Source organism: Malaya genurostris, chromosome 1 (assembly GCF_030247185.1).
Source record: "Malaya genurostris strain Urasoe2022 chromosome 1, Malgen_1.1, whole genome shotgun sequence".
Lineage (NCBI taxonomy): Eukaryota > Metazoa > Arthropoda > Insecta > Diptera > Culicidae > Malaya > Malaya genurostris.
In genome coordinates, this window is record NC_080570.1 from 115,570,186 (window position 1) to 115,586,472 (window position 16,287).

The following is a 16,287-nucleotide window of genomic DNA, read 5'->3' on the forward strand; positions in this document are numbered from 1 at the left end:
GAACCGCAGTTTAGTGGTTGGTAAGTGTGTATTGGTGTGCGATTCTAGCAGGAAAAATAAAAACTGCTGCTCATTAGAATATCCTATTGGAAAGACTATCTACTTGGAAAACAGGAACTCCGAATTGTTTTCCGACGGTCCATGTAAGAAATTACTGAAAGATTACTCAATAGCAAGTTGCTTATTTAGCATCGATTGTTGAGTTTCGTTGACATGATCAAACGATGAACGCGGCTTACTCAATCCTAACGCAGTGAACGGAACTCTCGCTGTTCGGATGGTTAGGTTAGCTTAGCAACAATGACAAATGGCAACTGAACGAAAAATGGTTGAAATGGTGAAAAATCTCTCAAACTCTCAAGTGAAAAGTAGTCCAGGTTAACCGGTATTTTTTCTCCCTCTGCTCATGCTCATGGATGGGATATGGGAAATCGGTTTGACTTTGCGTCGTATAAACGGTTGTTCGTTTCTACCTACCACCATCCGAGAGGTAAACAATACGTACATGAAAAAAAAAAACTTAACGACAAAAGTAAAAACCAATCTTTATATGATACCTTCCCGTTATTGTACGTGTTTCAAAACGCTTGTGCCTACAAAATTGAAAAAATTTGTCTTGTGTTTTCTTTTCCGCAATTTTCAGTAGCAAGCAATTTTGTGAATCGCATACCTCAGTTGCACTATTGCGCAAATTGTGTGTGTGTGTGTGTGTGTGTGTGTGTGTGTGTGTGTGTGTGTGTGTGTGTAGACTGCCATGAACAACATGTTCCAACTTATCGCAAACAGAGGTGCGTTGGGAGAGCGAGAGAGAGAGAAAAGCAAGTTAGAGAACATAAGAATGAACTTTATTATGACTGAGGGAAAAACCAATACCCATACATTGAAGTAAACCAGTATGACGTTGATATACATATGTATTGGTGTATGTTTTTGGAAAGCGGAAAATCTTCTTTTTCGTTCTTTGTCTCCGAATTCATCTCCTTTCATTGATAATCGATGGATGAGTGATAAATGATGAATGCTAACTCAAATCGCTATTAAAATATAAATCACCACTCGCAAAATCGAACAAACTAATGTTTTCTGTCCTGCAGGTACAAATCTAATTGTTCCTAACAAGCAAACAGTAAACTTCGGTTGCTAGAGATGATGTCCGATTTTGAGACATTTTCGTTATTTTGGCACAGGAGATTTATTCTTCTCGAAAACCTGCGATTTTCACGAAAACAAACACACACGCACGCGCGCAATCAAATGAAAAAGTGCATGTTCGAAAGAAATTTACATTTGCTTGTCGTCTTCGTGATGAAGTCTTACCATCAAAGCATCATAGAAGAATACTTTACTATGGGACGCCTTTTCAAAATTTACCCTCTGAGAATGTGATAAGTTTTTTGTTTTATCAATGTCTTCTTTCGCCGTTCTTCGGAAAAGGCGGGAAATCTTTGGTCATCCCTGTACAAAAGTAGTGCCTAAAACAATTCGCTCTCTCTCGCTTCCGCAACGGTGTGTGGCTGGTTTCAAGGAATTCAGTTCCAGCATAATGTAATGCACAAATTGGATGAGATTGTTCAAAACAACTAAACTCACTCAAACCAATTGCCCAGCACCTTCCCTCTATTGCACTTTCTTTCACAAACGGCCACCACCATCACAATCGAAACGAGTAAAGAAGAAGCAAGCAAAACAACACACGAGAATTCGAATTTAACACTTTGTGTAGATTTGTTTGTGGCCCTTAAAAGGGCCGTTTGTTAGTTCTCGCATACACGGGGTCGGTGTTGTTCTCAGTTTACTTGGAGCTGGTGTACTTGGTGACGGCTTTGGTTCCCTCAGAAACGGCGTGCTTGGCCAACTCTCCTGGCAAAAGCAGACGAACGGCAGTCTGGATTTCGCGAGAGGTAATCGTCGAACGTTTGTTGTAATGAGCCAAACGCGATGCCTCGGATGCAATGCGTTCGAAGATGTCATTGACGAAACTGTTCATGATGCTCATCGCCTTCGAGGATACTCCGGTATCAGGGTGGACCTGCTTCAACACTTTGTAGATGTAGATAGCGTAGCTTTCCTTCCTGCGGATCTTCTTCTTCTTCTTATCACCCTTGGCGATGTTCTTCTGGGCCTTGCCGGATTTTTTGGCCGCCTTTCCACTAGTTTTCGGTGCCATCGTTCTAACGTTGACGTGCGTTCAGAGTAGCTGTTTTCACGTAAATGACGCTAGCTCGCCCAAGAAACCCCGTTTTATACCTGCTACAGGCAACGCAGTAGGGACAGCCCCTTGGTCAAAATTTGATCCTCTTTTGCGCTTTATGCTCTGCCTATTCGCAGAACGAGAAACAGCGAGATGGTATAAAACAGAGGGTTAGTACTGCGGCAGCCAGTATTACCGAGTTAGCATCCTAGCTGTTAGCATCGTTTCGTGGATTTTTTACGAAAACAAAACACATAAAAGAAAATGTCTGGCCGTGGCAAAGGAGGAAAAGTTAAGGGAAAGGCAAAGTCCCGCTCGAACCGTGCTGGTCTGCAGTTCCCAGTAGGCAGAATCCACCGTCTGCTTCGGAAAGGAAACTACGCCGAACGTGTCGGTGCCGGTGCACCGGTCTATCTGGCGGCAGTGATGGAATACCTGGCCGCCGAAGTGCTGGAATTGGCCGGTAACGCTGCCCGTGACAACAAGAAAACGAGAATCATCCCTCGTCATCTGCAGCTGGCCATCCGTAACGACGAGGAGTTGAACAAACTGCTCTCCGGAGTTACCATCGCACAGGGCGGTGTACTGCCAAACATCCAGGCAGTGTTGCTCCCGAAGAAAACCGAAAAGAAGGCCTAAATTGCACTTGATTCGCACTGAAACCAATCGAAAAAACGTCCTTTTCAGGACGACCACAATTTTCTGATAAAGAACTTATAGAAATTTACTATTTTACTATCGATCAATCATATTTACTCATGCAAGCGCCATAAGACTTGTTTTTTTTTCCATAGCTTCTAGGATAATTTCCCACATTACAAGTGAAAAGTCGATGGTCGGTGGTCGATTGCGCTGGAGAATAGATTTATTTTTTTTTACCGATCAAGCAAGGTTGGTTGAATGAAAACGACAATCGTCTGGAGAGTCAAGCTACTAAATTAAATATGATTATACGAAAAACCGCGTACAGAGCGATACCGTGTCCGAACTGGCTCTACACTAAATGGAAACTATAACGGCATTCATTTTCCAAGAAAAGGAAAACTGGGATAGTTTTAAAATACAAATATAATTGGGAACAAAAACATCAACCATTTTTATCGATGAATTTTCGCAAGCTAGATTTTTACGAACGGACTTCATCAATCATCGTGCATAATCCGTCCGCATTTTCATTTGATCACCTACCGATCCTTTCGTCGCTGCTTACCGACTGAGCGAACGAACATATTTGATTGTACTACAAGAGAAGCATGCGCGTAGCAGCGGGGTCGGCTCTATGGCTGCGCACCAATTTATCCACTATAGCGTGTCGGTGAAGCACACGCTCAGAAAGTAGTGCTGCTATGATGGATAAAAGCATACTTTTTTTTTTTTTTCTTACTGTGCAGTTTTGTTGAAGCGGACTACCCAAAAGCGAGCGAAGTAGGAAATATCGATTAATTCTTTGCATGGATTTTTTGGTAGTCCTGAAAAGGACTGTTTTGTTGAACACCGTCGAAATAAGAACGGTAGAATTCGACATGATGATGATGACTGACTGACGATGGGTCAATTTACTTCTTGGCAGCCACCTTCTTCGGGGCAGCTTTTTTGGCTGGCGCGGCCTTCTTTGGCTTCGGGGTCTTGGGCTTGTTGGCAGCGGCTTTCGATGGCTTGGTGGCCTTCTGCTTCGGTGCAGCAGCCTTCTTGGCGGCCTTGGCTGGTGCTGCCTTAGCCTTCTTTGCAGCGGCGGCTTTCGGCTTTTTCTCACCTGCAGGCTTTTTGGCCTTCGGTTTCTTCTCGCCAGCGGGTTTCTTGGCAACCTTTTTCTTCTCTCCGGCAGCCTTCTTCGGTTTTTTGGCAGCAGCCTTCTTCGGCTTCTTCTCGCCAGCCGGTTGCTTGGCACCGGCTTTGATTTTGAACGAGCCGGATGCACCGGAACCCTTGGTCTGGGTGAGCTTTCCCTTCTCGACGCCAGATTTCAGGGCCTTCTTGATGAACGGGGCCAGCTTGGCGACGTCGCACTTGTAGTTGGCGGCGATGTACTTCTTGATGGCCTGCAGCGAAGATCCGTTGCGTTCCTTCAGCGTCTTGATGGCAGCCACTACCATGTCATTGACTGGTGGATGTGTCGATGGCTTCTTCGGTTTTTTGGCTTCTCCCTTGGCGGCTTTGGCTTTCTTCGGTGCCTTGGCCGGTGAAGCAGCAACCGGAGCTGCGGCCGATACGTCAACAGCGGTTTCAGCCATTTTTTCTAATGTGCACTTTTCTAAAGCAGGTAGAACGAGCGAACGACTAAGCGAATACAAACGAGTGTGTGAATGCAGTAGAATCGTGCGATACGTTCGGGCACCGAATCCGTCGGCCCTGTTAGGGAATACGCACATGACGGTTACCATTCGGTGCTAGGTAGGTGTAGGTAATTTTTCTGGACTATTGTTTTTAAATTGTAAACAATGAATCGACAGCAGCGGAAGTATCGCCAAAGAGTGGTTTTATGTTTGCTACGATGTTTGAACTTTCTGCTCCACCATTCGCGAACAGCCGGACGGGCAGTGATGATAGCGAAATATGCATTCAATATCGGACAAACGGTACATGCTTATTTCGAATTGTCAAAAATAGTAAAACAGTACCATTTAAACAATGCGGACTCCAACGAAACATGGTTCATTGGGAAGAGAAATATTTTCTCTTGACAACTAACACAACCCGTTCGATGACGGTTGCGACGCGCACGAGATTGAATCGGTCAAACTTGAACCTGCTGTCTGGCGCAAATCGATCAAACGACCAAAACGCAGTACGAACCGGTGACTAAGCTTTTCAATTTTTCCGTGTTCTGCATTTGGAAAATACAATTTTTAAACAATTTGACTAACAGATATGTTACGTGAGCATAATATTTCCGAACATGCCTTCCGAAATCTGGAACACGATGGCACTGCCAACGAATAATGCTGGCCAACGTCGCCAACGCCCGGGCGTGTCGGTTGTTCTGAAAGCATTTTGGTTACTATTTTTTGTAATGAACTTGTTTTGCCATTTGAATTTGGTTCATCTTGCAAATATTAAACCTGAACATCAGGACAGGTCAATTCCAAGAGAGAGGATGTTTAAAAATTTCGACAGTGAAAAATTAGAATCAAACAAACCGAAGTCCTTTCTAACACAACGAGTCAAATGTGTGGTGTGTTGTTCACGTACCACAAACGGCTGGCTGGGCTGAGAATATTTGTCATCAGAAGCAAAAACCAAAAAACAATCTTTCCCAAATCAGAATACCGGAATTGTGGAGCGCATTTAGGATTTTACATGCAAAATATACGGTGCAAGTATTACCATTAAATAATAATAATAATCCTTCGACACCTCCATCTGTCTAGCGTGCGTGCCAGACATAGTCAGTCTCTCAGTCTCAATCGATTGGCAACAAAGAACTCGAGCAGTGATTTGATTTGATACCGAATTTGAGTGTTGCTTATATTTGATAGATATTGGCCGAAAATTGTCACGTACCGGAAGAAAGCACCGAACCCAACCGAACATTAGCCTACTATTCAAAGATTGGCAATTGCTGTGTATTTCTTTCGCCAGAAACATCCCCACCAGTCGTCTGGGGATGGGACGTTGACTATGTCAACGGCAAGCAAGCGTCTGTCGGGGTAGTCTTGGAACGAAACAAATTGGTATTTTCATGATTTTGAACCAATATTGTATAGTATAGTGTATTGAGAGTAGCAGTAGCAGAGTAATACTAGTAACTGGTGGCCGAATCCCGTCAGAATTGTCAGGCAGTCAGTCACATGGCATGACACGGCGAGTGCACGATGTGTTGCAAGCTGGGTAACAGGACAATACACATTGCTGAACTATGTAACAGGGAAGCAATGTGTATTGTCTGTGCTGCTTGTCTGTCAGCAGGTCGTCTATTCTCCTCTCAACTGCTACTTTAGCAGAAACAAAAATGAAAGACCAAAAAATAAGGAAAACATTTCAAACACCTATAGATTACTGACTTTCCATATGGGGCATGAATTGTGCAACGGATCGGATGTCATTTTCTGTGCGCGCGCAACTTGTGTGTGTGTGTGTCTGAGTATGTGATTGTTTAAGGGAAAATATTCGAATTCGTAAACTCGTTGGTAATTGATTGGGTGGCCCTGAAAAGGGCCTTTGGGGTATATGTTGTGAGATCAAACGAAAGCCGATAGCCTGTTTAAGCACGTTCGCCACGGATCCGACGAGCCAGCTGGATGTCCTTTGGCATGATGGTAACACGCTTGGCGTGGATCGCGCATAGATTGGTGTCCTCGAACAAACCGACTAGATAGGCTTCGCTGGCCTCCTGCAGTGCCATGACGGCGGAACTCTGGAAGCGAAGGTCGGTCTTGAAATCTTGGGCAATTTCACGCACTAAACGCTGGAACGGCAGCTTGCGAATCAACAGCTCAGTCGATTTCTGGTAACGACGGATCTCCCGAAGGGCTACTGTTCCTGGCCGATAACGATGGGGTTTCTTCACTCCGCCAGTAGCAGGAGCACTTTTGCGAGCAGCCTTTGTCGCCAGTTGCTTACGAGGAGCCTTTCCTCCGGTCGATTTACGAGCGGTCTGCTTGGTACGAGCCATTATTTCTTTCTTTTGCTTATCCTTTCTCTCTACACCGTACTGTACGCGTTGAAAACAAAACACAGAATGAGCTCAAAACGGACCTGGCTGGCTGTTTTATACCTGCCCGACCGCTCTGAAGCAGCCAATCAGCACAAAGCAAAGCACGAAACGGACCCTCTCGGTAGGTATAAAAAAAAGCACCGGTCTGCGAAGTGGCATTAGTTTCACTTGTACTGTCTTACTTGCAAGAACAAGCAGCTAGCAGAGAAAAATGACTGGTCGCGGCAAAGGAGGAAAGGGACTCGGAAAAGGAGGCGCCAAGCGTCATCGTAAAGTGCTTCGTGATAACATCCAGGGAATTACCAAGCCCGCTATCCGTCGTCTGGCTCGTCGTGGTGGTGTCAAGCGTATCTCCGGTCTGATCTATGAGGAAACTCGTGGAGTGCTGAAGGTGTTCCTGGAAAATGTGATCCGAGATGCAGTAACCTACACTGAACACGCCAAGCGCAAGACCGTCACCGCCATGGATGTCGTGTATGCTCTGAAGCGACAGGGTCGCACTCTGTATGGTTTCGGAGGTTAAACGTCGTAACGAGAACACACATAACATAATACGGAAGGATAAAAGGCCCTTTTCAGGGCCACCAATATGTTTCGCAAAGAATTAGTTAGCATTTGCTGGTATTCATTATAATCTATAATCATGATGATGATGATGATGATGGTGGTGGTGGTGGTGATGATATGAGAATAGTAAGAAGTGTGCAATAGAGTAGTGAGTAGTGTGAATTCAACCGGGTTCGAAACTGACTAGATTTTTCAGTCCAACAACTAGGTTTTCAAACAAAAGCGGCCCTTACACGAGCATTAAAAATGTCAGTTTTAATGTAACTAAGTAATGATGTATTTCAAATTTGTTTGAAATCTCGTCATTACTGCACCATTACACGTTCATTAATAATTCAGTAATGACATTTTTAATGCTCGTGTAAGGGCCGCTAAACAATTTAACCAGCAGTCGTTAGGGTGGAAACTGGTTTTCGGTTTCGCATCAAGCAAACACGACATTATTATTTCTGGTCGGTTGTGAGTTTCAAACTGCTGTTGACACTTGAGTACTACTTAACGCGCCGCTGAAAAACGTAACATTTGAGAAATGAAATTAGTTATGTTGTTTAACATGAACTATCTTTTCGAAATCATTCATTCCCATTCAACTGTTCTGGTCAACTGTCAATGCTGTTGGCTTCGAATTTCGACTATACAACATGCAGCATTTGCTCAAAGCCGCCTAGGATAGAAAAACGATTGCTGTTGATATGTCATTGGTTGGTTTACAGTAGCATGCATGTGTATGTGTAGCAATTTATTATTTGGTTGGTCGACCAAGTCTGTCGATTGGTCCGAAAAGTAATCGATACTTTTCTTTATTTCGAAACCAACATATTTTTGCTCCGAACAATATATTGTCCATATGGCATGGATGAATACTCCGAAACGCGAGAACAATTGTACCTGTGTTGTTCATAATTTGTTCTGTTTTTCTCGTTAGGTGTTTGTTGGCTGATGAAAGTAAAATCATCAACGAACAAAATGTGTTTGGTGATTGAATGAGGGAAATATGCGAACTTAACACTTTGTGTAGATTTGTTTGTGGCCCTTAAAAGGGCCGATTATGCTTGGCGATTCGTATGCACACACACGATCGGGGGGGTTTGGTTGTTCTCACTCAGTTTACTTGGAGCTAGTGTACTTGGTGACGGCTTTGGTTCCTTCCGAAACGGCGTGCTTGGCCAACTCTCCTGGCAAAAGCAGACGAACGGCGGTCTGGATTTCGCGAGAGGTAATCGTCGAACGTTTGTTGTAATGGGCCAAACGCGATGCCTCGGATGCAATGCGTTCGAAGATGTCATTGACGAAACTGTTCATGATGCTCATCGCCTTCGAGGATACTCCGGTATCAGGGTGGACCTGTTTCAACACTTTGTAGATGTAGATAGCGTAGCTTTCCTTCCTGCGGATCTTCTTCTTTTTCTTATCTCCCTTGGCGATGTTTTTCTGGGCCTTGCCGGATTTTTTGGCTGCCTTTCCACTGGTTTTCGGTGCCATCGTGCTTGACGGTTCTCGTACGTTCAGAGTAACTGCTTTAACTTAAATGACGCTATTTGCCATATGACAGCTCGTTTTATACCTGCTATTGAGAGCGGCGCATGGACTGCCCCTTTGTTAGAATTCCTTTTCCTGTTCGCAGAACGGGAAACAGTGAGACGATATAAAACAGAGGGTTAGTACGGCGGCAGCCAGTATTACTGAATTGGCTGTCTAGTCGTTAACAGCATCTCGTGGATTTTTTACGCAGAAACACGCACACACAAAATGTCTGGCCGTGGTAAAGGAGGAAAAGTTAAGGGAAAGGCAAAGTCCCGCTCAAACCGTGCTGGTCTGCAGTTCCCAGTAGGCAGAATCCACCGTCTGCTCCGGAAGGGAAACTACGCCGAACGTGTCGGTGCCGGTGCACCGGTCTATCTGGCGGCAGTGATGGAATACCTGGCCGCCGAAGTGCTGGAATTGGCCGGTAACGCTGCCCGTGACAACAAGAAAACGAGAATCATCCCTCGCCATCTGCAGCTGGCCATCCGTAACGACGAGGAGTTGAACAAACTGCTCTCCGGAGTTACCATCGCACAGGGCGGTGTACTGCCAAACATCCAGGCAGTGCTGCTCCCGAAGAAAACCGAGAAAAAGGCCTAAATTGCGATTTCCGGAACATATTGGTGTTACCCCCCTTACAGAACCCGTCCTTTTCAGGACGACCACCTCACTGTGATAAAGAAATATTTAAGATTGCTTTGAATTAAAGATTGCTAAAGTTGTGATACGCCTGGAAAGTATAATGCGCAAATCAAGTATAGCGACCTTTGTTCATTTTCGTTTTCGGAATTTTACCCTGAATCGGTGTATCTACCTGATGCGAAAATGATGTCCGCTTTTTCAGTGTTTGGAAAACAGAAGACAAAATCGGTCATACCAGACGAATCGGAATTTTAGAATGATCGATGTGAGTTCAATGGCGAAAATCTTTCCCATCGATTTACCGGAAAATGCAGCCATTAAAACATCCAAACTTGATCATATAATCTTAGAGAAAGTGTCGCACGAGAAATAAGAGAATAATTTTCGTTCGTATCCGTGACGACACACCGATCCAATATAGCGCATGTATCTGTGTCATCGGTCGGCATCATCTCATGAATGGTGACGACCGACTAGAAAAAAAAAAAGAAGAAGAAGAAGAAGATATCGTAGCTACCACCATGATGGTGAATAAACACTGCCACACACACAGGCCAAAAACAAATGGTAATGTAATGTGTATATGAGGAAACGAAAATCAAGCTGTACCTAAGTTCAGCCATCGGTCTCAGAACCGGAGGGCAAGGTCGCATAAACGCGCGCGTGCGTGTGTGTGTGTGTGTGTGTGTCTGTATATTCATTTACATTACATTAGCGGCCCCTACACGTGGCATTGTTTATTATTGACAACCAAAAGCATCGTCAGTACCACCAATCCAATTAGCTTGGTAACTTGTGTCGGTATTTTTCGAGAAAACGTTTAGAGCTTTAAGTATTGCAACTGAATATTGAAACATTGAGAGAAGAGTTCATTAAACAGTACACTCTCGCCAATGAAAGTTTTGTTGGATTGGCGAATAATTTTGATTGTTTGAACATATTTTCATCAATCCGATGATGTTTCGACCATTCGACTAACATATATTTTCGAACGAATACGAATGCCACAAATACGATAGCGACACGAACGTAAACAATAAGGAGAGTAATATTGGCTACTACGAGAATGCGAGAGGCGTGAAAGAGAGAATGAAAATAACCGACGAACAACTATGGCAACAGTGTACACCAATTGTCTAGACCGAACCGCAGTTTAGTGGTTGGTAAGTGTGTATTGGTGTGCGATTCTAGCAGGAAAAATAAAAACTGCTGCTCATTAGAATATCCTATTGGAAAGACTATCTACTTGGAAAACAGGAACTCCGAATTGTTTTCCGACGGTCCATGTAAGAAATTACTGAAAGATTACTCAATAGCAAGTTGCTTATTTAGCATCGATTGTTGAGTTTCGTTGACATGATCAAACGATGAACGCGGCTTACTCAATCCTAACGCAGTGAACGGAACTCTCGCTGTTCGGATGGTTAGGTTAGCTTAGCAACAATGACAAATGGCAACTGAACGAAAAATGGTTGAAATGGTGAAAAATCTCTCAAACTCTCAAGTGAAAAGTAGTCCAGGTTAACCGGTATTTTTTCTCCCTCTGCTCATGCTCATGGATGGGATATGGGAAATCGGTTTGACTTTGCGTCGTATAAACGGTTGTTCGTTTCTACCTACCACCATCCGAGAGGTAAACAATACGTACATGAAAAAAAAAAACTTAACGACAAAAGTAAAAACCAATCTTTATATGATACCTTCCCGTTATTGTACGTGTTTCAAAACGCTTGTGCCTACAAAATTGAAAAAATTTGTCTTGTGTTTTCTTTTCCGCAATTTTCAGTAGCAAGCAATTTTGTGAATCGCATACCTCAGTTGCACTATTGCGCAAATTGTGTGTGTGTGTGTGTGTGTGTGTGTAGACTGCCATGAACAACATGTTCCAACTTATCGCAAACAGAGGTGCGTTGGGAGAGCGAGAGAGAGAGAAAAGCAAGTTAGAGAACATAAGAATGAACTTTATTATGACTGAGGGAAAAACCAATACCCATACATTGAAGTAAACCAGTATGACGTTGATATACATATGTATTGGTGTATGTTTTTGGAAAGCGGAAAATCTTCTTTTTCGTTCTTTGTCTCCGAATTCATCTCCTTTCATTGATAATCGATGGATGAGTGATAAATGATGAATGCTAACTCAAATCGCTATTAAAATATAAATCACCACTCGCAAAATCGAACAAACTAATGTTTTCTGTCCTGCAGGTACAAATCTAATTGTTCCTAACAAGCAAACAGTAAACTTCGGTTGCTAGAGATAATGACATTTTCGTTATTTTGGCACAGGAGATTTATTCTTCTCGAAAACCTGCGATTTTCACGAAAACAAACACACACGCACGCGCGCAATCAAATGAAAAAGTGCATGTTCGAAAGAAATTTACATTTGCTTGTCGTCTTCGTGATGAAGTCTTACCATCAAAGCATCATAGAAGAATACTTTACTATGGGACGCCTTTTCAAAATTTACCCTCTGAGAATGTGATAAGTTTTTTGTTTTATCAATGTCTTCTTTCGCCGTTCTTCGGAAAAGGCGGGAAATCTTTGGTCATCCCTGTACAAAAGTAGTGCCTAAAACAATTCGCTCTCTCTCGCTTCCGCAACGGTGTGTGGCTGGTTTCAAGGAATTCAGTTCCAGCATAATGTAATGCACAAATTGGATGAGATTGTTCAAAACAACTAAACTCACTCAAACCAATTGCCCAGCACCTTCCCTCTATTGCACTTTCTTTCACAAACGGCCACCACCATCACAATCGAAACGAGTAAAGAAGAAGCAAGCAAAACAACACACGAGAATTCGAATTTAACACTTTGTGTAGATTTGTTTGTGGCCCTTAAAAGGGCCGTTTGTTAGTTCTCGCATACACGGGGTCGGTGTTGTTCTCAGTTTACTTGGAGCTGGTGTACTTGGTGACGGCTTTGGTTCCCTCAGAAACGGCGTGCTTGGCCAACTCTCCTGGCAAAAGCAGACGAACGGCAGTCTGGATTTCGCGAGAGGTAATCGTCGAACGTTTGTTGTAATGAGCCAAACGCGATGCCTCGGATGCAATGCGTTCGAAGATGTCATTGACGAAACTGTTCATGATGCTCATCGCCTTCGAGGATACTCCGGTATCAGGGTGGACCTGCTTCAACACTTTGTAGATGTAGATAGCGTAGCTTTCCTTCCTGCGGATCTTCTTCTTCTTCTTATCACCCTTGGCGATGTTCTTCTGGGCCTTGCCGGATTTTTTGGCCGCCTTTCCACTAGTTTTCGGTGCCATCGTTCTAACGTTGACGTGCGTTCAGAGTAGCTGTTTTCACGTAAATGACGCTAGCTCGCCCAAGAAACCCCGTTTTATACCTGCTACAGGCAACGCAGTAGGGACAGCCCCTTGGTCAAAATTTGATCCTCTTTTGCGCTTTATGCTCTGCCTATTCGCAGAACGAGAAACAGCGAGATGGTATAAAACAGAGGGTTAGTACTGCGGCAGCCAGTATTACCGAGTTAGCATCCTAGCTGTTAGCATCGTTTCGTGGATTTTTTACGAAAACAAAACACATAAAAGAAAATGTCTGGCCGTGGCAAAGGAGGAAAAGTTAAGGGAAAGGCAAAGTCCCGCTCGAACCGTGCTGGTCTGCAGTTCCCAGTAGGCAGAATCCACCGTCTGCTTCGGAAAGGAAACTACGCCGAACGTGTCGGTGCCGGTGCACCGGTCTATCTGGCGGCAGTGATGGAATACCTGGCCGCCGAAGTGCTGGAATTGGCCGGTAACGCTGCCCGTGACAACAAGAAAACGAGAATCATCCCTCGTCATCTGCAGCTGGCCATCCGTAACGACGAGGAGTTGAACAAACTGCTCTCCGGAGTTACCATCGCACAGGGCGGTGTACTGCCAAACATCCAGGCAGTGTTGCTCCCGAAGAAAACCGAAAAGAAGGCCTAAATTGCACTTGATTCGCACTGAAACCAATCGAAAAAACGTCCTTTTCAGGACGACCACAATTTTCTGATAAAGAACTTATAGAAATTTACTATTTTACTATCGATCAATCATATTTACTCATGCAAGCGCCATAAGACTTGTTTTTTTTTCCATAGCTTCTAGGATAATTTCCCACATTACAAGTGAAAAGTCGATGGTCGGTGGTCGATTGCGCTGGAGAATAGATTTATTTTTTTTTACCGATCAAGCAAGGTTGGTTGAATGAAAACGACAATCGTCTGGAGAGTCAAGCTACTAAATTAAATATGATTATACGAAAAACCGCGTACAGAGCGATACCGTGTCCGAACTGGCTCTACACTAAATGGAAACTATAACGGCATTCATTTTCCAAGAAAAGGAAAACTGGGATAGTTTTAAAATACAAATATAATTGGGAACAAAAACATCAACCATTTTTATCGATGAATTTTCGCAAGCTAGATTTTTACGAACGGACTTCATCAATCATCGTGCATAATCCGTCCGCATTTTCATTTGATCACCTACCGATCCTTTCGTCGCTGCTTACCGACTGAGCGAACGAACATATTTGATTGTACTACAAGAGAAGCATGCGCGTAGCAGCGGGGTCGGCTCTATGGCTGCGCACCAATTTATCCACTATAGCGTGTCGGTGAAGCACACGCTCAGAAAGTAGTGCTGCTATGATGGATAAAAGCATACTTTTTTTTTTTTTTCTTACTGTGCAGTTTTGTTGAAGCGGACTACCCAAAAGCGAGCGAAGTAGGAAATATCGATTAATTCTTTGCATGGATTTTTTGGTAGTCCTGAAAAGGACTGTTTTGTTGAACACCGTCGAAATAAGAACGGTAGAATTCGACATGATGATGATGACTGACTGACGATGGGTCAATTTACTTCTTGGCAGCCACCTTCTTCGGGGCAGCTTTTTTGGCTGGCGCGGCCTTCTTTGGCTTCGGGGTCTTGGGCTTGTTGGCAGCGGCTTTCGATGGCTTGGTGGCCTTCTGCTTCGGTGCAGCAGCCTTCTTGGCGGCCTTGGCTGGTGCTGCCTTAGCCTTCTTTGCAGCGGCGGCTTTCGGCTTTTTCTCACCTGCAGGCTTTTTGGCCTTCGGTTTCTTCTCGCCAGCGGGTTTCTTGGCAACCTTTTTCTTCTCTCCGGCAGCCTTCTTCGGTTTTTTGGCAGCAGCCTTCTTCGGCTTCTTCTCGCCAGCCGGTTGCTTGGCACCGGCTTTGATTTTGAACGAGCCGGATGCACCGGAACCCTTGGTCTGGGTGAGCTTTCCCTTCTCGACGCCAGATTTCAGGGCCTTCTTGATGAACGGGGCCAGCTTGGCGACGTCGCACTTGTAGTTGGCGGCGATGTACTTCTTGATGGCCTGCAGCGAAGATCCGTTGCGTTCCTTCAGCGTCTTGATGGCAGCCACTACCATGTCATTGACTGGTGGATGTGTCGATGGCTTCTTCGGTTTTTTGGCTTCTCCCTTGGCGGCTTTGGCTTTCTTCGGTGCCTTGGCCGGTGAAGCAGCAACCGGAGCTGCGGCCGATACGTCAACAGCGGTTTCAGCCATTTTTTCTAATGTGCACTTTTCTAAAGCAGGTAGAACGAGCGAACGACTAAGCGAATACAAACGAGTGTGTGAATGCAGTAGAATCGTGCGATACGTTCGGGCACCGAATCCGTCGGCCCTGTTAGGGAATACGCACATGACGGTTACCATTCGGTGCTAGGTAGGTGTAGGTAATTTTTCTGGACTATTGTTTTTAAATTGTAAACAATGAATCGACAGCAGCGGAAGTATCGCCAAAGAGTGGTTTTATGTTTGCTACGATGTTTGAACTTTCTGCTCCACCATTCGCGAACAGCCGGACGGGCAGTGATGATAGCGAAATATGCATTCAATATCGGACAAACGGTACATGCTTATTTCGAATTGTCAAAAATAGTAAAACAGTACCATTTAAACAATGCGGACTCCAACGAAACATGGTTCATTGGGAAGAGAAATATTTTCTCTTGACAACTAACACAACCCGTTCGATGACGGTTGCGACGCGCACGAGATTGAATCGGTCAAACTTGAACCTGCTGTCTGGCGCAAATCGATCAAACGACCAAAACGCAGTACGAACCGGTGACTAAGCTTTTCAATTTTTCCGTGTTCTGCATTTGGAAAATACAATTTTTAAACAATTTGACTAACAGATATGTTACGTGAGCATAATATTTCCGAACATGCCTTCCGAAATCTGGAACACGATGGCACTGCCAACGAATAATGCTGGCCAACGTCGCCAACGCCCGGGCGTGTCGGTTGTTCTGAAAGCATTTTGGTTACTATTTTTTGTAATGAACTTGTTTTGCCATTTGAATTTGGTTCATCTTGCAAATATTAAACCTGAACATCAGGACAGGTCAATTCCAAGAGAGAGGATGTTTAAAAATTTCGACAGTGAAAAATTAGAATCAAACAAACCGAAGTCCTTTCTAACACAACGAGTCAAATGTGTGGTGTGTTGTTCACGTACCACAAACGGCTGGCTGGGCTGAGAATATTTGTCATCAGAAGCAAAAACCAAAAAACAATCTTTCCCAAATCAGAATACCGGAATTGTGGAGCGCATTTAGGATTTTACATGCAAAATATACGGTGCAAGTATTACCATTAAATAATAATAATAATCCTTCGACACCTCCATCTGTCTAGCGTGCGTGCCAGACATAGTCAGTCTCTCAGTCTCAATCGATTGGC

The 16,287-nt window shown here is 44.1% G+C and overlaps 5 protein-coding genes across 5 annotated transcripts; 3 read left to right on the forward strand and 2 right to left on the reverse strand.

Moving 5' to 3' along the window:
* Positions 1-3,747: 3,747 nt before the first annotated feature.
* Positions 3,748-4,422, reverse strand: LOC131425092 (histone H1B-like). The gene has a single exon (XM_058586679.1). The coding sequence runs from the start codon at positions 4,420-4,422 to the stop codon at positions 3,748-3,750; it is 675 nt and encodes a 224-aa protein (XP_058442662.1).
* A 2,634-nt stretch (positions 4,423-7,056) lies between these two features.
* On the forward strand, positions 7,057-7,368 carry LOC131425129 (histone H4). Its single transcript, XM_058586741.1, has one exon. It carries the CDS (start codon positions 7,057-7,059, stop codon positions 7,366-7,368), a length of 312 nt encoding a protein of 103 aa, XP_058442724.1.
* A 1,793-nt stretch (positions 7,369-9,161) lies between these two features.
* Positions 9,162-9,536, forward strand: LOC131425136 (histone H2A). The gene has a single exon (XM_058586754.1). It carries the CDS (start codon positions 9,162-9,164, stop codon positions 9,534-9,536), a length of 375 nt encoding a protein of 124 aa, XP_058442737.1.
* A 3,602-nt stretch (positions 9,537-13,138) lies between these two features.
* Positions 13,139-13,513, forward strand: LOC131427623 (histone H2A). Its single transcript, XM_058590996.1, has one exon. The coding sequence runs from the start codon at positions 13,139-13,141 to the stop codon at positions 13,511-13,513; it is 375 nt and encodes a 124-aa protein (XP_058446979.1).
* A 917-nt stretch (positions 13,514-14,430) lies between these two features.
* LOC131427630 (histone H1B-like) lies at positions 14,431-15,105 on the reverse strand. The gene has a single exon (XM_058591010.1). The coding sequence runs from the start codon at positions 15,103-15,105 to the stop codon at positions 14,431-14,433; it is 675 nt and encodes a 224-aa protein (XP_058446993.1).
* Between the last annotated feature and the right edge of the window lie 1,182 nt (positions 15,106-16,287).

Excerpts from the sequence above, each read along its gene's own strand:
- LOC131425092 (XM_058586679.1), bottom strand. The coding sequence starts at position 4,422 with ATGGCTGAAACCGCTGTTGACGTATCGGCCGCAGCTCCGGTTGCTGCT.
- LOC131427630 (XM_058591010.1), bottom strand. The coding sequence starts at position 15,105 with ATGGCTGAAACCGCTGTTGACGTATCGGCCGCAGCTCCGGTTGCTGCT.
- LOC131427623 (XM_058590996.1), top strand. The coding sequence starts at position 13,139 with ATGTCTGGCCGTGGCAAAGGAGGAAAAGTTAAGGGAAAGGCAAAGTCC.
- LOC131425136 (XM_058586754.1), top strand. The coding sequence starts at position 9,162 with ATGTCTGGCCGTGGTAAAGGAGGAAAAGTTAAGGGAAAGGCAAAGTCC.
- LOC131425129 (XM_058586741.1), top strand. The coding sequence starts at position 7,057 with ATGACTGGTCGCGGCAAAGGAGGAAAGGGACTCGGAAAAGGAGGCGCC.